This window comes from Opisthocomus hoazin, chromosome 9, assembly GCF_030867145.1.
Source record: "Opisthocomus hoazin isolate bOpiHoa1 chromosome 9, bOpiHoa1.hap1, whole genome shotgun sequence".
NCBI lineage: Eukaryota > Metazoa > Chordata > Aves > Opisthocomiformes > Opisthocomidae > Opisthocomus > Opisthocomus hoazin.
Window position 1 is genome coordinate 20,277,496 of NC_134422.1, and position 24,551 is coordinate 20,302,046.

General features: G+C 35.7%; 1 protein-coding gene across 10 annotated transcripts in view; it reads right to left on the minus strand.

The window, feature by feature from the left end:
• KCNH7 (potassium voltage-gated channel subfamily H member 7) overlaps positions 1 to 24,551 on the minus strand; it is a 251,430-nt gene that overhangs the window by 92,996 nt on the left and 133,883 nt on the right. For 6 of the 10 annotated variants that reach the window (XM_075430759.1, XM_075430755.1, XM_075430754.1 and 3 more), the window contains exons 3-4: positions 10,733 to 10,888; positions 1,989 to 2,021 (exon numbers count right to left, since the gene is read on the minus strand). In XM_075430759.1, coding sequence (XP_075286874.1) covers positions 1,989 to 2,021; positions 10,733 to 10,888 — 189 coding nt within the window. The remainder of the gene's footprint in view (positions 1 to 1,988; positions 2,022 to 10,732; positions 10,889 to 24,551) is intronic. The other 4 variants (XM_075430760.1, XM_075430757.1, XM_075430758.1 and 1 more) reach the window with 3 other exon arrangements.

Sequence of the window (24,551 nt, forward strand, 5' to 3'; positions counted from 1 at the left end):
GTATACTGTTGAAGAAAATCAAGTCTTGGATAGTTTTATCATAGTGGATGACTAGTCTAGCTATAATATGAAACATATGTTCCTTTTTCAGTATATAAGGTTAAAGAATACAACATAAATATCTGCAAAGATAACCTATTTTAAACAGAGAGAGATTTCATTGGGAAAGGCAGGTAAGGTAGGTCGATTATGACAGATTGTCTTCCAGACCATGGGTTATTTAAACAATAATTTTGTCCTGAAACTTCCCTAAACAATGAGCAAAATTTCTTTCACAAAAGGAGCACAAGTCATCTCTTTGCTGAACGATATTCTGGTAATTGAATGCCTACTGTGTAGGAATTACCAGGATCTAGATTATCAGAAATACAGACATAGGCAATTATTGAATTGCTGCTCAAAGACTTGGAAATGCCATCTAACAACTCATGCAACAGACTGAAGGAAACAATTACTTTTGAGAAATGGAATCCCTAAACATTGACAGTCTAAAATAGCAGCAAATACTTGAATGTACTCTATGCAAACACTGAGGCATGTGATGCTGCCTTATTTTTGTTCTGGGCTCATCAGACATTAGGACAGAGAATTACAGCAAGAGCCAATTATGGCGTTTTTACCAGTTCTTTTCCCCCAAATGTAGAGAAGCATAAATAAATTAATAATTTTCTTGCTCTGCTCATTAGATAATCTTAATTTCTTTTCAGATAGGAAAAGATTATTAACTTTAGAAGCTCATATTTATAATTCTCAGATACTGCATGCACACATTTTGTTATCCTCTGGTATGGTCTACTTTAGTTTTGGCACTTCAGTTCTTCTTCTTTCAGTTTTCTCTAAAATTTAATGTTGCACTTGAGTTCTACCAGTATTAGCAACAGCAATCTTCTTTATGTTCCTTTCTAAGTCAGAAAGTTGTTTTATATCTGTGCTGGTGATGGCACATGTTTGTCTTCAGGCTATACTTCTCCAATAAAGTAGTACTGAGAATGGCTAAGAATAATATGGTTCCAGATCCTCCTGTCTACACATAGGTCTCTGAGGTAGCCTGTCAAAACATGCAAATAAGCAAATGAAGTCTCTGGCTACATGTAGGACTATGCTGTGTGTGTGGCTGACCAGTGAATTTAGTCAGAACAATGTTCTCAGGGTCTCCCTCAAAAGATTGAATAGTTATATCCTTGAATGTTAATATGAACCTGTATATTTACAGGTCTGTTTTCTTCCCATTTGTTGATAGACATGTTGTTTTATTAGATCTTATTCTTTATGTTAAGATTATAGGAATTACAGTGTTTTTGTGAAAAATCCATAAGAAAAAAGAATTTTCGGTCCTTTCAGAAAGAGATTTAACTTAATTAAAAGCGGAAAATAAGAAAGAAATAAATAACTGCAATGAAACAAAACATCCAGCATCACAACAACTACTATATGCAAAGAATTCATCAACTAGCACAGTATTTTGCTGTCTTTCTGAGAATATGGTGGGGTTTTTGTTAGCTGCAAAAAAGAATTTGTTCCATCTATTAAATCAAGTTCTCAAGATATTCTCAACCCTTCATCACCTAGGTTGCCAGACTTCATAGAATAAAAAAATACTGCTTTTGTCTGAGACAGGAAGCCTGAAGAAGTTTGCTTTACATTTTAACACTGAATTTATACACTACTACCAAATTCCGCAGTGTGTTTTGTCTCATATATAGATTGAAATTTTTTATGCTCTGCATACAAAAACTTTCAGTGATAATAAGTTGAAAAGTATCACTACATTTGGATATTTTATGCCATGTAATTACACTAAATTTAATAGTTTAGCTGTTATATCCATAGTTTTGTAGAAATAAGTATTCAGAGAGTGTGAGCAAGAGCCATATTTTGACTTGCATTCTTCTAAAATTATATAAAATGTAATGAGATCTTGAAATAATAGAACCAGAACAAAGCAATAAAAGAACTTGAGTAGACAGGATTTCAGAAGATAGATTTACCTGAAGAAGAGCCACTTGAAATGTTGTTACCATCTGAAATACAATTAAACTAGATTTACAAAAAGCTTTATGTTAAAAAGAAACAGGTTCAAAAAATAAACAGACTATTAAGAGAAGGAGGTAGAATATCAAATTTCCACACATTTTAGAAGCAAATTCCGGTAGCTTGAATTGATATACAGTATATGTAACCTGCAGAAGAATTGTTCTAAAAGTACAGTGCCTTTTTATTTGGAAAATTTAAGAACTATTCCGTTAAGAAGTACTTTGATAATTACTAAGTTTGTCATGTAGATCAATACATGTTTCCAATTACCAAGTTTTAAAGTTGGCTGATGTTTCAGACAGAAAACTAAAGTAGGTGTATCCAGACTAACGTGCTCTTTCTCATGAAATGGATCTTCTTCTAATTTCTTAGTAATAATTTCTTTGCTAGGAAATGCCAATTTTGTTTGGAAGAAACTTATTTAAAAGTTGAAGAATTCATAATCTCCTTAGGAAAAATGGGCTTTATTCACTGACACTTGTTCAGGGTATGACCTTCCAGAAGTTTCCTATTCCTGAAAGGGCTCACTTGTTTTGTGTCATCATGGGAAGAACTCCTCAAACTATGTATATTTGCCTGTTGTTTTCAGGTCTTTGAAATGCCCAACTTGCCTGGGAGCTATACTCCTTAATATAGTCAAGCAATAATGATAGGATTCTACACCTGAGAAATAGGACATGGTAATGGTAAACCCCCTTATTTTTATCTACAGATCTATTTTATTTGCTTACCATAAAATAAAATCTACTCCAAGTTGAATAATATAAATAACAAAACATATACCTTATGACCAGTGTCCATCTAAAACCTAAAATCCATTTAAATATTTTTTTATGCTGTCTAGTAGAGTCATCTTTGTCTAAGTTTGAGATACCTTGATAGTTTTGATTTCTCCCTCTTCAAGGTTAAAACCTCTAGTTCAATTTAACAAGTGCACAAATGTGTTAAGTTCTCTGCTCTAGTTGTTATTATGAATAATGAAGACATATGTTTCTCTCTTCCATCAGAGAATGATGCAAAACTCACTGCCTTTATACTTTCCTGAGGGTTTGTAGTATAACATGGGATGACTTTGCAAAATCATTATCCTAGTCTCCAAGTTACCTCACAGAATCCACCTGTTTTAAATGGCCTGAAAAGAACAAATAGATAGGAGAACTGTTAAAAATGAATAAAAATATAGGACTGGAAGAAACCTCCTGGATCTAGTTCAATCCAAGAATCCTTTTCATAGTCACTTCTCATACTTACTATGTATTTATTTAAGTAGAAAAAGGAAAATTTGCAGGGTCTCTGCATAGCCAGAATACTGTCAGCTTGTGTCCAGTGTGCACAAGCCACCCCCACTAAAAGATGCTGAGAGCTGTGTCATTCCCTCTTTCGGGTTTGTAATCAATTTGAGCAGAGCTTGCCTTTTTTATTGAATTTTTTTGTACAAGATACAGCACAATAGCTCAGTGATCCTAGCTGGGAGAGGCTGTAATGCAAACAGCTAATTACAGTGGCTAGAATCCAGGGAGGCTTCCTTTCTGATCTGAGCCCCAACAGTAACAGTCATGATGAAACAGAAATATAGCCACCCGACTTGTATTTCTCTGACTGTAAAAGAGGACTAATTTATATTAATGGCTCTTCTGTTAATTAGGTATTTGTGGAACACTGAAGGTGAAAGTACCAGAGGTCCTTCTGTCTTTTACTGCCGATTGCTCTTTGGCTATATTCCTTTGCTAACAGTTCAACACTGTCTCAGTTCACCTAACCGTCACTGTAATTTACCTTGGAGACAAATACACATATTGACACTAGGGTTGTCAGAACTGTGCTGCTCGTTGGCTAGATAGAAACCTTTGTCCTCCTGGACACAATTTTTTTTGACTAGCCCTCAATTTATGATGAATTTGCTCCCAGTGGTGCAGCTAAAAATAAAACCCTTGACAAATTTCTCACTGTATTTTGGGAAACTTCAGGGGTTACTGTTGCTTATATGTGCCCTGTTCTATGTGGCAAAACTGTATACATCAAACAGTATACAATATTTCATGACAATGTTGTTGTCCAGATATGTTTAGAAAAAAAATACATGCTTGTCTCTCACTAAACTGCTATGCTTACTTATCTAGCAAAGTGCTCTGCACAGGGGAAAACAAATACCATTTTTTGAGTTAACTCTTTGACTTCATGGAAAGGCCTGATTTGAATTTCAGTTGTGCTTGTTCTATGTGTAATTTCAGTGGATGCAGTGACCTCTGCTCTTGACAGGTAACTCCATTGCTAAGACCAGGATAGAGCCAAACTTCGTAAAGTGTAAACACCTTGAAGAATCTCCTTGCTTGAAAGGTTTTCTGATTATGGTTTTAGCAGTTTGAAGAATAGTATTAGCCTGTTCATTTTTTTGAACCTTATGCAAAAAGTATGCATTTATTGCACGTACAATAGATTCTCTCATTTCCTTTGGAGGAAGAAACCCAAGAAATTATTCTGGCATGTCTTTAAGAAGCTTATAGATGTTGAAGTGGTAAAATGATAAGACAATCCTCAAATATCCCTCTTTGGCAGAATGCAATTATATGCTTAATTAAATAACATTCTGGACTTTCTCCCATGAGATAATGAACACTGTTTGGGAATCAGTATTAGCTGATAGGTTAGTACTTCTAGCTAGTCAAAAGATTTTGGAGTTAAATGAATAAAACTGGTGATCAAGTTAGCTCATCTGACTTCAGATATTTCAGTCTACTGTCTACTTCTATTAATAGAAGTTTTGCTTAAGCAGGACTGGAGTAAATGTTAGAAAAAGCACTTCTAGGTCATTAAAAAAGCAGCATGCTCTAGGTGGGGGAGAAAATGAAGACAACTTAGAATTAAAGTCCCAAAGAGGTTTTTCTCATCTTGTGCATGTGTGTAAATTACAATGCCACAAATACTCTACTTTGAGTAAAAACATTATGCCTAAATTCTTCATACTGAAGTCACTATCCTCAAATCTATGAATTTCTGTCAGTGTGAAATGGTTGCTGATTTTCTCTGTGTTCAATCTGTGTCATGATTTATTTTGAGGTTTCGCACTTATCAACTTTACAAACACAGAGTATTTGACAGCTTTGAAGAAAGGAATCAGGTGTCAGGAGCAAATATTAATTTATGGCACTAGTTCCGTAAACTTCTGTAAAAATTCCTCGTCAAATTGCTGGAGTGGATGAACATGCCAGATTGGAATGTTTGACAGATTTGGGAATTAAATTGGACAGTTACATTCCCTTTCCTCAACAGATGATTTAAAAGCCATATTTATATACAAAAGTTATAGTAGTTTAACACTTTATAATAAAGAGTTTAATGAAGTCTGTGCAACACACGGCAGAGGAATTCTTATCTCGTTTTGATTAACAACTGTTAATAGTCGACAAATGTAAATGAAAATTTAGTGGTGTTCACAATTTTTTTTTGCTAAACTGGTATAAAATCACATCTCTTGTTAATTTAATTCATTGTAGAAAATCTATGGAAAGCTCCTTTGTTTTCTTTTACAGTGAGTCTAATGGGAAAGTACTTTTTTTCTAATAGTGCCTTGCTAAATATCCATTACTTATGCAATATTTTAGTTGGAGTTGAAAATTTTATACAACTTTGGCATCTGATTAGATTAATGAAAATTTATGAACAACACTTGGGAATAATTTTTTATCGTTGTAGTGACAATCATGCAAATGTTAATGTCTTATCAGATATGACAGAGAAAAGTCCATAAGAACTATTTTAGTATGAGTGAAGTCCATTATTAGGGCTTATGTAGATCAAAACTTTCATTCTTCACACTTTAATATGCTAACCAAATATCCTTTCAATTAAAAGCAGGTATTTATGTCTTCAAGCATTTTGCAGTTAAAGCAAGGTGGGATAAAGTTAAGTGTTTTTATCTTTGGGTATAGAAGTTAATTTCTGGAATTATAAAACATTTAAATGATCTAAGAAAAGGTAATGCAAAACACAAACTTATTTGAAAAGACTTGAAGTAAGTATGAATAGAATTCTCATATCTGGAAATGAGAGAACATTTTAAAAAACTGATTGGATGATGAATGGACATCTATTGCAGAAATCAGTTTCTGTAAGTCTCACTTTAACTGCACATTGTACAAATACATCCTCACTGGAGAAGAGGATGTTACCCAGTCACGGAATGAGTGCTTACAGGAGAAATTTCCTCACCTCTCTGAATATAAAGATGGGACAGATATAGTATTAAATAAATTTGGTTAGAAGTTTAAACAAAAAGATATGACAAATATTTGGGGATATTTTTTTTCCCAAAAAGGGAAGAGTTATATATGAACAAATATTTGCTTTGTTTTACTAGTGAAATGGTATATATTGAGAAGTGGAATTGTGGCAAAACACAAAAGCAATGAGACAGAAAAGAGTGAAAAATCAGTGATGGCTGTTATTTCATAGTTCTTTACAGATTTGGTGCATGCTAGGATTTTTGAAAATTTAGCTATTTGATTATACAAACACTAGTCAGACTGCCGTAGAGAACTGATGATAAATTCTTGCAAGGAAGAATAAAGGCAACAAAAGGATCAGCTGAAAGGACATTTACACTGCTATTGTGAAGCCAGTATCTTCACTTTTCACTATACTGCCTATTCAGCTTTTTGCTGCAAATGAGATTGGAGCTCTTGAGCACCAGACTAGAAATAATTCTATTTATACTCAAATGTGATAATCAAACTCAACTGCCAAAGGTGTGGCAACATACGTTTCTTTTTTAATAATCTATTATTATCATAATCTGTCAAGCCCAACGCTGAATCAGAACCTGTGTTAGCCATCATAATCGCACATAACTAAAGACAGGATCCCTATCCCAAAGAGCTTACAAACACTGTTTAAAATACGTCAGTATTCACCTGGCAATTTTTAAATTTTCTGCCTATCCAGAACTAAATGTGGTCTTTAAGGTCAACCTAGCAAATGTCAGTGGCTTTCCATAGGTCTTTAATTTGTTCAGAGGACCCTCACCCCATAACAAATTGGAATCTCTCTTCTCTGTTAGAGCCTTTGAAAACAAAACGCACTGTGTGTACAGCATGAAATGCTTTTTTCTTGCATTGAGACATGAGAAGAACTGTGGTAAGTGGTCTTGTTCAAAACTGTTGGCTGCAGCTAGTAGGATAGATGCTTTTAGAAAAAGGAAAGATTTTTCAAAGTTACACATGATAAATTTGATGTCAGCTCTTAATAAATCAATTAGAGGAAGAATGATAGTATAGAAGGGTTATCTTATTTTCTAGGGTCAGGAAAATAACTGTAATCTTTTTGTTTCCTGTTCACTTTTAGTTCTTTCCTGCAACCTGACTCAGTCATTTTTATTTGATCTCATGTTGAAAAGACATTCTAATATGAGAAAACTCAATCTAAGTAGCTCTGGAAAGAAATCTCTGATGATCTATGTACTTCTGGCTAGTAGATGTTAATGCAATCTGATATCTTTTGTCTTCTGTCATTAGTTGTTGCTTGTCTTGGTTGTTTGTCAGAGATGTATAGCACTTGTTATATGGCTGGTTCCCTCTCTATTTTTATTCTCTAAATTGGTTGCTGGATTTGAAGGGATTTTATTTCTTTGTGGTGTGTTTTTTTTTCTTCTGAACCTGTATCCATTACTATCCATTTTGTGTGTGATCCAGTGAAAACAGATCACCTGCTTTACCTGTGGATGTATGTTCAAAAAGAGTAAGATAATGAAAAGCTAACTTCCTCCTAGAGAATCTGATGTTTGCCTTTCTTATAGTGGGAACATGACTTAAAAAAAGATGTTTTTGTTGGTAAACAGTCCACCTTTTTTCGAGACATTTTTTGTTGCTTATTGGTCTTTCTGCCTTTTCTAAATGTCAAGGCTTTTTGTTGTTTATTTTAATTCAAATCCACCATTGGACTGTATACAATATCTTGCAGTTATTTCTGGATGTTTTCCACAGGTTGGCCTCTTTCTTTCGAATTCTGTCTGCCAAGAGGAATTTTTGGCTGTGTAGCATATTTTGTATCACCATTCTTACCATCCTGCCCACGTAACAGTCTGTTCTGAAACCACAAGCAACTAGATAGGAGTAAGAGCAGCCACATGCCTGCTCTAGTTTCTGCTAGTATCTGGCATCTGGCTGAACCCACTAGTAGGGAAATGGTTCAAGTCACCTTTCTTTGCTTCTTATTGCACCTTGATCTTTTTCTATGACGGACTGAGCTTGGAGCCCCACCTATTCATTTTTCAAGAACTCTCAGCAAGGAAATCCCCTGTGTGTGTCAGGCGTAAATACTATGTAACAAGAGAAGGATGTTTTGACTAAGTGCTCTTTTTTTGCGGCTGTCCTCTTTAGCGGCTTTTCACTTTAAAATACGGGAAGTGACAACACTTGAAAATGTACAGTGATGTATCGCAGATAGCAGAACAAAAAGCTCTTTTTCAGAACATGAAGCTCTTCCCCCTTCCAGCTGGTATTTTACCTTCTATTTTGTCAATAAAACCACATTAAGCATGGACCAGTTGATCAATTTTATTTATGTCATGAAATTGTTTTTTTTTAAATCAGGAAGTAAAGTACTCAAAACTCACAAAACCGTGACATCCTGAAATAGAAACAGAATATGAATGGGATTTACTTAATGTAGTTTTAATCTTTTTTTTCTGATGCAATTTTATTATTTTTTCTGATACCTCTTAATGGGATTTCTACCATAATATGACTAGAAAAAGGAAAGTGTTTTCCTGATATCCCAAGAAAAATAAAAACCACTGCTGTATTTGTTATTTGAGGTCTTGTGTCCCACACCCTCACCCCCAAGAATAAGAAAAGGAAGTATAAAAGCACAAGGTTTTTAATGTGCATTGTGAGGAATATGCACAAAGGCTCTTTTTAAAACATGTGATATTTGGTGAACCATAATTATTTGCAGACTGTTTCCAGTAATGGGAATTTTCCTTTCCACAGTCTTTTATCTACTGTCATTGTAGGGTTATACGGACATAAGTGGAATGACTTTGGCCCATCTGGAGTGATTCGGTTGAGTTCCTTCTCCATGCTTAATGAAAACAGCATCTTTTAGTATCCCAATTTATAGAAATAAATTTCAATCTTTTAAAATTGAAAATGATTTGGCAATATCATGGGGGGAGATTTTGTTTATGCATTTTTTGATAGTCGCAGAGCTTTGAGTGGAAGGTCTAGACTATGAAGAATGGCGAAGGCTGCTTTCATCAGTAGGAATGTGGTAATGCTGTTATATGCACAGCTATGGGCCTGCTCCTTGCAATCTTTCAAACGTAACCAGCAAAAAAAAAAGTACTGCATGTCATCACTTCAGGTAGTGCATAGTGCTTACATTGGGAAAGTTCTTCCCTTGCTTCTTGCAGTGAATATTGTACTGGTCTCTGTCTCCTATCTAGTGAAAGCTGAAGTGTTGATTTAACGAGCAGAAAACTTAGGTTCCAGGTCCCTTTATCGTACTGACATTCAAGATTATTACACTGTGAAAAAGTATTTTCCAGCTGTTGCTGAGCCAGCCAGGGAAAAGTGTTAACACTCACTGTTAGAGCATGCTGTGCTTTACTAAGAGCTTGTACAAATGGGGATGTGTTCTGGGAAATCTTGTAGTAAGAGCAGATTATGTGAGTGCAGATGCAAAGCAGAAGGATCATGTGCTGTTGCTGCACAGAGTGAAGGTCAGCAAAAGAGCACACATTCTGCAGATAGTGGGACAGAAAGCTACACAGTCTAGCTGTACAAGAAGTGGACTTTTGTGTAGAGTTTTCTGATTTTGACAATACTTACATTCCAGAGTCGAATGAAAACAAAAGCATTTTCTGTATATCAAAAAAACCCCACATCCTTCAAGCCAATATAAATACTTCAATTTGATAAAATCAGGATGTTTAATTATGTTTATAACTTTTTTCCCACAGGTTTTATATTTTCTATTCCAATTTAATCAAACCTTCCACCAACTAGTTTTTATTTAGAAAGGAAAATAGAGATATTAAAATTTGAATAGGGTAAGGTGAAATACTTCGGATACATTATAATGTATGGACTTTTGTGTAGAGTTTTCTGATTTTGACAACACTTACATTCCAGAGTCGAATGAAAGCAAAAGCATTTTCTGTATATCAAAAAAACCCCACATCCTTCAAGCCAATATAAATACTTCAATTTGATAAAATCAGGATGTTTAATTATGTTTATAACTTTTTTCCCACAGGTTTTATATTTTCTATTCCAATTTAATCAAACCTTCCACCAACTAGTTTTTATTTAGAAAGGAAAATAGAGATATTAAAATTTGAATAGGGTAAGGTGAAATACTTCGGATACATTATAATGCTTTTTTTTCAGTTTTCCATTCATAATAAATTTTTGTCAAGGATAATGCACTTCTGTCAAATGTTTGTTTTACTTTTAATGAATTCATATTTCCTAGCAGTACTCACACAATCCATGCTGTTAGTACTACCAAAGATCTGATAGATTATCTCGCCAACTTTATAAGAGGTTTGCTACATTTAACTTCTTACTGGTTTAAATTCTATCTTAAATAAGTCAGACAATGGGGATTGCATCATTTCTTTGATATCATTATTGTCCAGGTTAATTACTTTCCCAGCTAAGAGAAGAGGTAAACAGAGAACTTTCAGTGAGTAACTTACGATTTACAAGTTTGGATGGCAATATTGGCTTACACTTCTCAGGAGACGCCACATTCTCTTCATCTGTCACATACTCAAAGTTAATAATAAACATTATTGCTACTCCCTCTTGATTTTTGACTGGAATTATGTGGGTGTTGCAAATGAAGGTAGATCCTGTGGATGGAGAAAAAAAAAAGAGAAATACATAAATCAAAGGAAACTTTACTATTTTTTCACTCCAGTAATTCCAGTTTCACCAACAGATACTGAAGAAGATTTCTTTGAATTTAGTGATTGAACATCAAACACACTATTCTTAAATTTAAACAGGAATATTTTTGTAGAAAGAAATACATCTTTTGATAATTTATTAGATTATTCCCTCTTCCAAAAGATCTCTTCTTTAAAATGTCAATTTTACGTTTTGTTTTTTATTCACTGGAAGTACCCATATAGACAGACTTGCCATGTGGAGACATATAGCACCAAAAGTACCAGTGTGAACACTGTTCTAACCACAACACTAGCAAAGAAAGCAGAACCCAGTTCTTATAAATGTCAAACATTCTTCAGGCTTTTGGTTCTAATACAACAGGATGAATCATGCATTAAAAATTTATGGGTGTAAATATATCGCTATTCTTATTTCAGCTCTCAGTCTTTTGGGGGGGTGTATAATGTTCTTTGTGTTAAAAAATCTGTTATCTGATCCTATGGGGTTTTATATTCTATATCACAAAAAACTTGTAAACTGTGGTAATAATTTTCAATAATCTTCAGAAGTATTTGACTTAGCTGTTATACACAATTTGAAGTATGAAGTTAAAAGTACCCTAGCTTTCATATATATGGAGCATACCCAGCTTATACTGAAATGAACAGAATGTGTAATTTCTCAGCATCTCTGGTACTCAGGGTGTTCTTGTTCAAATGCCTAATTACAGATTTAAAGAATTATCTCTGTTAGTTCTCCCAGTATAACTCTTAAGAAGTTTCATTTGACAAGGTTACTAGTTTTGATTTAATTCCTTCTATTAAATATAGAATATAGTGGTTCCAAAAATAATGTGATTGCTGTAAGCAATATAATAATGTGCTAAAAGCTTTATGCAAACATGACTGTGAGATGGTGTCTTTCCATCATAACTAGGGACGGTTTAATGTACATCATCTGCAATTTATGCATTCAAATGCAGTAATCACTGAAACTTGACAGGCTGTGCAATTTGACAAAAACAGATCCTGATCTGGGTTACACAAGAATAATTTTTTTTTTTTGCCATTAAGGAGAGAGATAGTTAAGATTTATATCATTATAACCAAGATCAGATTCTGGCTCCTTATATTTAATGTAGTACCTGTGATAATGTGGTATATATGGCAGTTTGAGCTATGTATAAAATTGACATGCTGGCCTTTCAAGTTTTGCAGCTGTACCTTCAATTCATTTAATAATACAGTTAAGCTGTGGCACTTGCCACAGTTGCCATGGTTACAAGCTCAATGACTTTAGTAAACAGAAAATAAGCAATTTAAGACTGCTCCATTAGAGCTAAAAATAGAAGTGCTGCAGGCCACGTGTTGCAACATAGACTGGTTAAACAGAGGGTCTGCAGAGAATTTAGAAATCATTTTTATGGTTTTAGACAACTAATAAAAATACATATTGAGTTTAAACAATCAAAATTATATTTGTTGATTCACTTGGATGGAAATACTTACTTTTTCATGATACAGTGATACAGACTATGTTTTGACACGCAGATTTGTAGGTTGAGCAGATATCCCCCAATAAGTCACCTTTAACATGAAGGACTGGAGGTGGGGCTATGCTGAGGTGTGCTTGGCTGTGAAGAACACTGAAGTCCAGTGGATCAAATGTTTATCAGTTTTTGCGAACCAGGATGAAGAGAATCACAGAATCACAGAATGTTAGGGGTTGGAAAGGACCTCTGTGGACCATCTGATCCAACCCTCCTGCCAAAGCAGGGTCACCTAGAGCAGGCTGCACAGAGCCACCTCTAAGCAGAGAAGGCTCAGACTTCTTTAAAAACTTTTCTGCTTTTGATGGCAAGGGTGTTTCTGCTTTTGAAATGCTTCCCACAGTGCTAAGTAATGACACTATCTCCCATTTACATAGAACATTCTGCCCTCAAGCATTTACAAACCTCATTTTTACTGGAGCTAGGGATTCGGATCTCTGGGGAGATGCATAAGCTGTTCAACAGTCCACAACTAAGAATGTGGCCAAAAGAGCACAGGGTTAAAAATTTAAGCCGTATGTAGAAATATTTTTGAAGAAACAGTGGGAAAGATTCAGATCTGGTACAATTCAGCATAGTTCCTTTGAAGATCAATTGCACCAGCAGGCTAATGAGTTCATTGTAGTTCATTAGTCTGCAGCTTTTCCAAGACACCTGGACTTTTTAAGAGGCATAGAATATTTACTTTGTGTGCACTACTGGAATTGAGATTCTGCAACTTAACCAAAATACAATGCCTGTTGCAGTCACTGTTAGTATTTTTCTTTAGTGCAGAAGCTGTTATCTGCTATAAATTTACCTATCTCTATTGAAATGGTGATAAGGAAATATAAAATACAAAGGAAGACCCTAGTGCGACCGAAAAGTAAGAGCTGGATACAAAGAAAGAATACTAGAAATTTTAAAAGATAAGCATTGTGTTATTTGAGTTGATGGCAATAAAGAAATATTAAGAAGTAGTTTGTTTATAAACAATCTTCTTCAGTATTTGCACTCTGGCATTCCATTTCCCATCTAATGGGACAAGGCAAGTGGATGACACAATCTGAGTAATTATGAAAATTATACCTTTATTATTAATAGATTCAATATGCAGCAATGTATATTCATTTTCTAAAGATTACTATTGAGGAGTAATCATAAAATATACCTGTTGTGTTCTCTTTTTATCATCGTTATAGGTGATAAAGAGGAAAAGCTAAATATTTTCTTGTCAGCTCGAATGCCATGGTTATAAGGGCTTGTTTTCTTTTGTCTATGGCATTTTAAAACCCACTTTTTCATCTAGTTAAGTTAGTGGCAAAATATCCATATGGGAAGAAAAGATTCTGCTCTTCTATATGCTATGTGGATATGATGTATTATTCTGTAGTTATGTATTCAACAGTATGATTTCACAAGACCAGACAGGTTGGTGCAAAACAAGTAACTGATAAAATATATACAGATTTGACAATAAATATTTCAAAAATAAAGATTTAGGATATATTAGGTTTATATAAGGATATGTTACACCATTTGAGCAATTCTGGTGAAGCAAAGCTATTTAAATATCTGGCTGCATAGTGTTTTAAGTTGACTTGTTTCATGAAGGCAGCACAAAACAGGCACATCAAAACCATTAGTATGGTTTGTAAAATCTATTTACCTTTCCAGTGATTTTCTATAGAAGATTTTAGGACAGATTTTTGTCAGGCTGCATCTTGTAGACACTTCAGTCATTTACACGAATTGTAATAGCTCCTTTTATGATCAACTGGGAGAGGACAATGCAATTAATAAAACAATGAAGGCATTCCAAATTACAAGAGCCTCCATTCTCATGTGCAAAATTCTGACAGGCAGACTTTGAAAAGCGACACATCCCAAACAACTCTTTTGATTCAGCCTTCCTGGGAACAAAATTTTCACAGGCCATTCCTTATGCCAAGCTCAAAGGATCTCTGAAAAATGAGACACTGTGGCATTTAAGTAATCATCCTAATTCTGCAGAAGCCCCGCATTTCTCACAACAGGGACCCTTGAAAATCCATTGTGGTTCTACAGGATGGCTCTGCAGCCCTGTTGCCCTGAATGAGTCTGGCAGTTGCTGTATGCATTTCATCATTAAAAAATTCAGACTCCCTCACCTCATTACAAATTTGAGGACTGTCTTCACTGGGGCTGAGACTGGTTCCAACGTATTTCAGAACCAAACTTGGATCCCTACACCAAAGCATTTATGACTTTACAGATATTTTCTGTTACCTGAGCTGCTGTGGACAACTGTCTAAGGCTATAGAAAGAAAGCTGTGGAGTATGTCTTCTGTGCATATATAAATAAAAACAGAACAAAGGAAGAGCCAAGAACAGCTTGCCTACTAGAACAAGACCAAAGACAGTGAATATTAAAGGCAGAGATACTGTACATGCTTCCACAGCTAGGCAATCCTGTTCTCTGTTTGAAGACAGATCTGAATGAAACACTTCTGCAATGTGACAATTTTATGATAATATAGGGACAAGAGAAGGAAGCTAGGTATTCTTTACAGTTTTATGAAATAATCAGCATGTTTATTTTGGAAATAACTACCCTTCACTTCCCCTGGTATGATTCACTTTTTGTCATCAAAATAAATGCTCAAAATGCCTTATCTCAGAGGCACAAGCTTAGAATATATTAGTTACAAATATAGAGTTTTCACCTTGCATTTTAATTTAAAATCTTCAACTATCAATTTTCATAGAAATGTAACTAAATAAATTCCATATTACATTTTTACATTATATTTTGTACTAGGCTTAGTCTTAATTCTATCAGCATTTTACTGAAAAGGAGCTCAGAAAAGTCTGCATATTTCCAATTTTGTTAGCAATAGGAAGAAATATGTATTGTTTTCATAGGTTCATTTTTGACTAGGTACTCTGATATTATTAGAGTCTGATCACTGTTATACTATGTAGAAACTTAATATTCCTTTGTTAAGAAAGAGCTGACTTCCATGAATACAAACAACGTCATGTAGCAGAACATAACCAATGGCGTTTTGTCGTCTTGTGTTCGTATTTGCAGCCTTATTTGTCCTTCCATCATAGCATGGCTCATGGGGATTGCCTGATGTTGATAAGAATTTATTTGGGGAAAGAAAGAGATAATCTGAGGGAGAATTAATGTGGAAGATCAGAAGACCTTCTCTTGACTGACAGCCCTTCATGGAGTCTTCGTCTTTGGGACAAGAAGCCAAAGCATGGCTTTCTACTACCTCCTTAACTCCCCAAATCCAGTATTTTCTTTCTCCCTAATGGACAAAAGAAGCATATCTCTCTACTTCTTCCAGACTGGGACAGGTGTCAGAAAGTTGGTTACTTTGTTTATTCAGGTCCAGGGCAATACTTGTCCAGGCAGAAAGTAACAGGAATTTAGTGAAATGAAATTTATGCTGTGGTTTTGGGAAAGCAAAGGCTTCCCTGCTTTGTGTGGGCATTCAGGAAGGCTGGGGCTGTGGGTTTTGTCCACCATGCCCAACAAGGCAAACACAAGTAGTAACAAGCCCCTTAGGAGCTTATGAAAGGCTGATAACTCAAGTCTTGTTTTCTGACCGAGACTGTTGTTCATAATCTATTTTGTTGCCAAATGCTGGCAGATAAAGGAGTGAATATGGATATGGTCTTTGTACGGACTGGTGTGGTAGGGTCATAGTGACTGTGTGGTAGATGAATTAGATGGAAGGCAGGGTGGGAAGGAGGGTACAAAATCTTGTGAAATAAGGCTATCTATCTCATGCACCGTGCTGATAAGACTTTTGCATTCTTGAAATCCCCTAAGGATAAGCAGAATACCCTTACTTGAACCAGCTTCACACATGATCATCTGGAATTGTGACCTTGTTCCCTGTTGTCCCATATCTACTTTCAGCTGAACTTTAAAAAAAGAAATGGAAGCAAGCCAAAACTTCTTTTCTATATTTTGTCAAGTTTCTGGTAACAAACAGGTTAAAATCTGTTTTAGTAAGCAAGTGCTCTCATCAGGCTGTGAATGGTGCAGAAGAATGACACCTGAAAATGACTGGTTGTAATTTACTAATGAGACCAGTAAAGTACCTTGTATCCTTGAAGGGTTATAAACAAAGAAAAGGCAATTGGAGGAAAAACAGTATCCAGTAAATATTTGCTCTGCCTTGTGTGATTTCTGTGACTTATCACTGAAGAAAGTCCTTTTCTTTTATGCTCAAAATTCAGAAGCCTGTTTACCTTGGGTTCGAGGGTACTTAGTTGAACTTTTGTTGTCACTTAGGGACAATTGCACTGGGAATGTGTATTAAATGTTCAAATGCAAGTTAGTTTGTCAAATATTGAGAAATGATGTGTATTGTGAAGTGGGGACTCACCATGGCCAATGAAGTGCTGAAAATTTATTCCTTTGTTTTTCTATTCAAGCATAAGCCAGGAATAATGTAGCTTGTCACAAGGAATCTTGTTTTCAGGGGACTCACTGGAAAGGTTTGCTTTCTTTCTTAAATCATAGAACTCTATTCCTGTAGTGTTATGTTGAAAATTGTCATGTGAAGATCCTTCAGAATTTCACATGATGTTATGTTAAAGTGCTCCAAATGCCTTTGCAAGCCCATTTCTGTGTCAATTAAAGCTAACTATTTACTAACAGATTTTCATAACTTAGTCTGCCTGTTTATATAATAAAAACGAGTGGAAGAGTGACTGAATCTGCCCTGAGAAAATTGCCCAGCTCTTAGTGATGTAGAATCAGATCACTGGAGACAGATACTAGATAGCTACTTGCTCAGTTCAGTAACAACTCCATGAAAGAAATATCAGACAAATATTTCTGTCTGTTTTTACCTGCAGCTCTTTGCGTCTTTGCACTTGATGTCAGCTATTCAGATCTTTGGAGACATCTGAACTGTAAAGACCCTATTTAAATTTTGTCAAAACTTTGACTTTAAAGGGAATAACTATACTTGAATGTTCCTTCCCTCCCCACCCCCCATTTGTTATGTAGCTGCACACATGAGGAATATGAGGAAAGTTGATGCTAAGACTAAAGATGGTAATATTTGTGTCCACAAAGTGAATCTATTCCAGGGATCCCAGGCCGCAATTGCAAACGTTGCCTGTTGCTGCCCTTCAAAGTGTACAGTTATTACTTTACTTTGTTCTAGAGGTGGTAGGACTAAGGCATAAAAAGAAAAATATTTTATCCAAAGCTGCCTCAAAAAGGAATGAAGAAACTAAGGGTAACGCAAACTGTTGATCCCATTTTCACAGCTGAATTAGTAGGTAACAGCTCCACACTATTAAAGCGTGGCTAATATATTTCTACACAGAACTTTGGATAATGGGTTGTATGATTCTCTTTATCATTTACCTGCATCTTATGAGTTGTGTCTTATGTCACCATTTTCCAATTCCATCTGACTGAAAAGGAGCTACCTTGTGTGGCAAGAATGGGCAATTCACAGGCTTCCCATTAAACATGTTGCAGATGTATCTGTATGACTGTCTATTTTAAAAGACTCATTGCAGAGAACAACTAAAAATAGATGGCAGGTTGAAATGTATTATATCTCTTTTCAAATGAATAGCTGTTTTTAAAGGGGATGGGCAGAGTCAAGAAGAGTATATTTAGCTGATATTTATTAGGGAGGTTACTGTAATTAATTAGGACCTGTTGCTTTCGACTTTTCACTCCACGCTCCATACAAAATAGATATTCATTCTGTCATATAGATATACATTCAATATCAATATGAATATCAATAGATATTCATTCTCTTCATCTTTCTTGAAGTGGGGAGCCCGGAACTGGACAGAGTACTCCAGATGAGGCCTCACTAGGGCAGTGAAGAGGGGAAGGAGAACCTCCCTCGACCTGCTGGCCACACTCCTCTTGATGCACCCCAGGATCCCATTAGCTTTCTTGGCAGCCAGGGAACACTGCTGGCTCATGGTTAACCTGTCATCCACCAGGACACCCAGGTCCCTCTCCGCAGAGCTGCTCTCCAGCAGGTCCACCCCAAGCCTGTACTGCTGCATGGGGTTGTTCCTCCCCAGGTGCAGCACCCTTTCATTTGTCCTTGTTGAACCTCATCATGTTCCTCTCTGCCCAACTTTCCAGCCTATCCAGGTCACGCTGAATGGCAGCACAGCCTTCTGGTGTATCCACCACTCCTCCCAGTTTGGTGTCATCAGCAAACTTGCTGAGGGTACATTCTAACTCTTCATCCAGGTCATTGATGAAGAAGTTAAACAAGACTGGGCCCGTGTTGAAATGTTGACATGTTGAAAACTGTTTGTACATGCAAGGGTAAAGACTTTTTGAGGTTGCAGGTGACATGTAGCACAGTTTTTAGGGGACCACAGCTTGTGCAGAAACTCCAAAACAGGCTTTTTTCTTTATGTCTCAGTTCACCTTGAAACTACATTGGAGTTTTGTCAGAGGGGGTTTCTCTAGACTGCAGACTGAAGTCAAGAGGCCCAGTTTATACAGTCAGTCTTGAGCACTCTTGAAACAATGTTTCTCAGAGATACACTCTGGTACACGCATAACGGGGTGAAAGCTGGGTCTGAAATTATTTTCTGGATGGGTTCTCATTACCAGTAGTTTCCAAAGCTGGTATGTTCAAATGTGAGTGTTACTCGGAGTCATATGGGCCCTAATCTCAGTCTAAAATCTGTATTACACATTGTCTTTTTCTTCCAGAAGAATACAGCAAGTAGTGTTGCTTCTGTAGAGCAATGTCTCTGAATTGTTAACGAGAATAATTCTGTCCTGGTTCCTTGCACCTATGTAAAGCCTCTGAGTGCACCACACACAGTGTATTACTAGATGCTAAGTGGTCAGACAGGGAATAAAGGGCTACATCTTGAATAAAATTTAATTGTTAAGTCTGTAAACTCTTTGCAAGTTGACTGTTCAATAACTGGGGAGATGTTTTCATTCTTTTGTGTTATAGATGTTATAGGCTCCGCGAATGTGGCAAGCCCAATGTTTTTCATCTTGTTTTCTTGGTATAAATGCTTGATTTTATGGAAAATTGTAATACAGTTGTAGTGAATGCAAGATATAATACACAATGAATTTCATAACTGAACTTTTTTACAGAGAAACACTGCAAGCAACAGTGCTATTCTAGAAAGAGAGAAACGGAAATGTTTCACTTAGACATTTTAAAAATGAAATATTTATTATTTTTAAAAGAAAATATTGAAAAGTGGTTTTTTTGACATTGTGGAAGATAATCCTTTGAGACAAAATTAGTATTTTGAAATGTTCGTTTCATGGAAAATATATAAAAAAAAATTTCTGGATTAACTGTGAATAAATATTCCTTTGCTCAGCTGCATGATACACTTGACCTGAGGACATATTAAAATAAGAGCTTTTTTAGGTACTAAAATGTGGATATACTTGACTAGAGTTTTATGTCTATTAACAAAAGAGAATCCACAATGTAATGCTGTAAAACATGGGGCATCCGAATATGTGACAGCAGACAATAAAAAATGTCCAATGTAATTGGACATAGATCAGCACCACTTGAGACAGATCAGTGATGAAATATCAGATTTGTTTTTGAAGAGGTGTGTGAAAAAAATGTAATAACTTAGCCCAAGTAATGATAATGAAGCATTATGAAAATTAATTTGTTATACTATGTTTTCAGTTGTATCAACAGGTATTTACATATTAGTTTAAGTAACATTCATTCATTTTTCACTCTGTGTCAAGACAGAGAATTTTTCATTAGGAAACCTGTAGGGATTATGTTAACTCAGTGGGATTACATGTAATTAGAATAGTTTTGAAAACAACTGGATTTCATTGTAAAAATGCTCTGACTTTTTCATTCACATTTTCGGTAAGCTTATTTAGAGCATAGAACTCAACAAATACCAGATGTATAGCTCAAGGTGAAAAACAATGGTAGGACACATTTTCTCTCACTTTTTTTTTAACAGAAAAATAAAGAACTACAGAGCTTTAGTGTCTGTTTACAAACATTGTATGATGATTTAAAGTTAAATATACCTTAAGCATAAATCTTCACAAAAAACAACTAGCTGACAAATAATGGTTCTAGCTAGTTTTATAGGTGACAAAAAAATGGTTCTAGCTAGTTTTACAGATAGTTGGCTAACAGTTAACATGTTTAACTGTATGTGCTAAAATTGAAGATATCTTTTTTCTTTATTTTTTTCTCTCTCTTTCTCTCTTTCTCCTTCTCTCACTTTTTTGCCTCTAGCTATTCTTTTCTAAACCCTCATTAGATGCTATGCACCTCTGGGCATTCAACTGAGAAATGTCTTATTATGTTCATGAGAAAAGGGAGCTCAGGTTTGTTGAATATTGTCCATCTTGCAGAAAAAGTGCAGATTAAGACATTTTTGTGAGAGTAACCTAATTTATTTCCCCAAATTAAACTACATAAGCTATTTTAAGAACTAATTGAATAACCTTGCAAAGCGGAATGGAAGGAAAAAAAAAGCCAAAAAAAAAAGTCAGAACTCCATTTCAGTAATTTAATTCATTCGTCCAAGGTATTGGTCCAGAATATACTATGACGTAAAGGAGTGATCCAGATTCTGTTCTCACTTACACTTGCTGTTTCAGGGAGATTAAGGGTTTTTTTTGATACAGTTTTTAATAGATATCAAAAAGAAGAAGGCATTGAATGGTCATACAGTATGAAGGGTGATATAGAAAACCAGATCAACAGCAGGTCCCCTGAAGCAAAAGAGAAATACTGTCATTGCTGCAAACTTTCACAAGTGCAATGTGCATCCAGCTCCGTTGGCCAAATGGAAGGAGTACCATTTTCTAAATATAGATGCCTTTCCCATGGAAATAATACCCTTGGAAAGTCATACCCTTCCTGATGCTTTATAAGAGAGTTGGTCATGAGTAGTTAGAAATACACAACACCCAAACTTGTAGAAAAATATTTAAGAGTCATCATGCACAGCATCAGATGTAACGTCATAGTGCGTGCATCGTAGTATTCAACTAATCCAGCAAAATATGTCTGAAGGGAGAGAACAAACACACACAGAACGAGGGATTCTTGTTACATGAAACAGCCGCCATGAGGTCTTGGTAACAAAGACAATGATCTAGAAGCCCTTATCAGTGACAAAGCCAATCCTGAAAGTTGATGGGACTAGTCAAGTGTTGGGGTCGATGTAGCTTGAGAATTAGCACGACTAGGCCGCTTAAGCAAAACAGCATAACTGAACAGGCTGCTGGAAAAGACAGCTAAGAATAGCCATAGAGAAAGTTCTGATAGTGCACATGGTGTGGGTTAGCAAAAACAAGATGTGTTCAAGGATGTGGAGGCAGTCTGTTGCTATTGGCGTTAGTGCATAGTTACCAATTATAAGGGAATGTGGGGCGTGTGAACAGCGTGTGATTTATGTCTGTAGCCTATCCGAATAAGCGTAATCATGTATACAGATATGGAAAATGTATATAACCGACTGTGCATCGTATCAATGCGTGTGAGAGTCGCTCCCGTCCTTTCACGGATGCTGAAACTCGGCAGTCAAGCTACTGGGATCATAAAACACATGGATGTAACCTCCCAGTAGCTACAAATATGTGGTATTCTGGAGTTCTTGATAACACAAAATCATTGTGTCTTGAATGCATATTAATAAATGTGGTGGGAAGTCTATGTAGTGGAGGTTTGTCAAACACACTAGTAAAATACTAAATTTTTTGTACAAGGAAAAAAAAAATTGTAATGGAAAGTCTCCATACCCAACATGATGTATTTTTAATTTAAGATCTCATTAGAATTGATAAATATGAATAACTTACTGGACTATAAGTTCATGACTGCCCTAGGGGTGGTTTTCATGACCTGATTGCAATCAGTGCAGACAAAGAACAATCCCAAGCAGTAAAACAGTGATTCTTCTAAATGGGTAAATTTCTATGGTTGAGAAAAATGTAAGTGGAAATAATTGGGAGGTGAAATCAGACAAATATATGAATGAAAAACTGGAATTCTTAATGAAATAGATAACAAAAGAGTAATGATTCAAAGATGCTGAAAATCTTAGCTGCAAGTCCATCTGCATTGAATGCAAAGGTAAAGATAACAAATAGGAATTAACAGCCATAGAGTGAAAGGATAAAGGAGAAAGTAAATACACATCCGTGGAAACCAAGAGGTATGAGATATAGAAAGTTGACAGAAGAATGTGAAAACATCAGAGCAAGACAAAGGAGAGTAAGTAGGTATGTGACTGTATTAAGCAAAAAACAATTCCAGCACTAGTGAAAGTCCATAAAAATCCCAATAACAACAGTTGTGGTAAAAATTGTTAAGAAGTATGTGATAATAATTATGCAACAATCAGACATATCCCTTAAAAATTATTTCTGAAGTATGGCAAGTCTTTGCTAGGTCAAAAACATCAGCAAACTTGGAAAAATTGTAATGAAAGGTCTAGGTCTACAACTCAGCAGTCTACAACTCTGATGTAACTTATCAACAAATCTTGCTGGGCAAAGTTCCAGAGAGTTGGAACAATGCTAATATTGTGCCAGCATTCATGTAATGAATATAGTAGTTGAAATGACTGTATGGCAGTGAGCCTGACATCAGTTCTAAGCAAAATAATGAAACTTGTAATGTTAGATTAATTTAATAAAGAATACCTGACAGCAATATAATTAGTGTCACTCTGTATGGTAATGCAGACATTATTAATATAAAAAAAATCTGATTTGATGATTATATTCTATGTACAAAAAAACAACCAAGTAGTCATTACAGGCATGTGTTTTTGTAAGGTATTCTACTGATTGCTATACAATATCCTAACAAAGTAATAGCACTATACCTATAAAAAGCTCATTACACAGTTGGCAAATTAACTAAGGGCTCCAAAAAGTCATTAATGGAGGATCACAATTCAGTCCCAGAGTTTCCAGTGAAAAAGTCCACAGAAATGATCACAATAGCATTAATTCGCTTTAAATAGATCTGAAGAAAATATAAAATCTTTTCTATGAATTCTATGGATGCTTCAAAAATCAGTTGTGAAGTGGCTAACAACATGGTAAGGAGTCAAAACAGAAGAATTTGGATTTCTGTAAGTAGGACATTAAATGCAAACAAATGCATTCTTAAATGGTAAATTTACTCATACAGTTATAGAACAGGGACACGTAAGCTGAAACTAAAAAATGGTAGCTAGATCCTGGAATGTACTCTCTCATAAAAGAAATACTAGGATAATATGTAAGAATAGCCAGCATAGCTTGCAAAAAGAGGTATAACAAGAAGTCAACCTTTCCCTATGTATCTAGTACTGGGGAGACTAAAACTGGATAACATTCTTCAGAAAATTCCTTTGGTGTGCAACTTAAAAATGTCAATCTTTGTTGTTTAGTGAAAAGTAGTTTGAGAAGTGACATGCATTGCAATCAGTAACTTCATGGAAAGAGTGCTGCATACTAAGGAGCTGTTGAGTCTAGCAGAAAGAACCTAAATGTCTGGAAGCTGAAAGCAGATGATTCAAGCTGTATCTTCTGGAACGAACCATCAGAAGAAGCAGTGGTTCCCCCTCTCTTTCTGTTTTTAGACCAAGATTGGAAGAAACACGGAAGAACTTTTAATCAACAAAACCTATGTACTATTCATCTTCATACAGTTCTAATGTTTCTTCCAAATATCTCATTTCAATTGAAAGAGGAATTCAGTGCTTCTGGGCCCAACTTTGCTTTGAATACACATTGCTCCATAAGCCAAGATGCTGCCTCTCCCCTGTATTTGGGAATAAAATTACATGTGCTCTGCTTAGTCACAGAATCACAGAATCACAGAATCACAGAATAGTAGGGGTTGGAAGGGACCTCTGTGGGTCATCTAGTCCAACCCCCCCGCCGAAGCAGGGTCACCTACAGCAGGCTGCACAGGACCTTGTCCAGGCGGGTCTTGAATATCTCCAGAGAAGGAGACTCCACAACCTCCCTGGGCAGCCTGTTCCAGTGCTCCGTCACCCTCAGAGAGAAGAAGTTCCTCCTCATGTTCAGACGGAACTTCCTGTGCCTCAGTTTGTGCCCATTA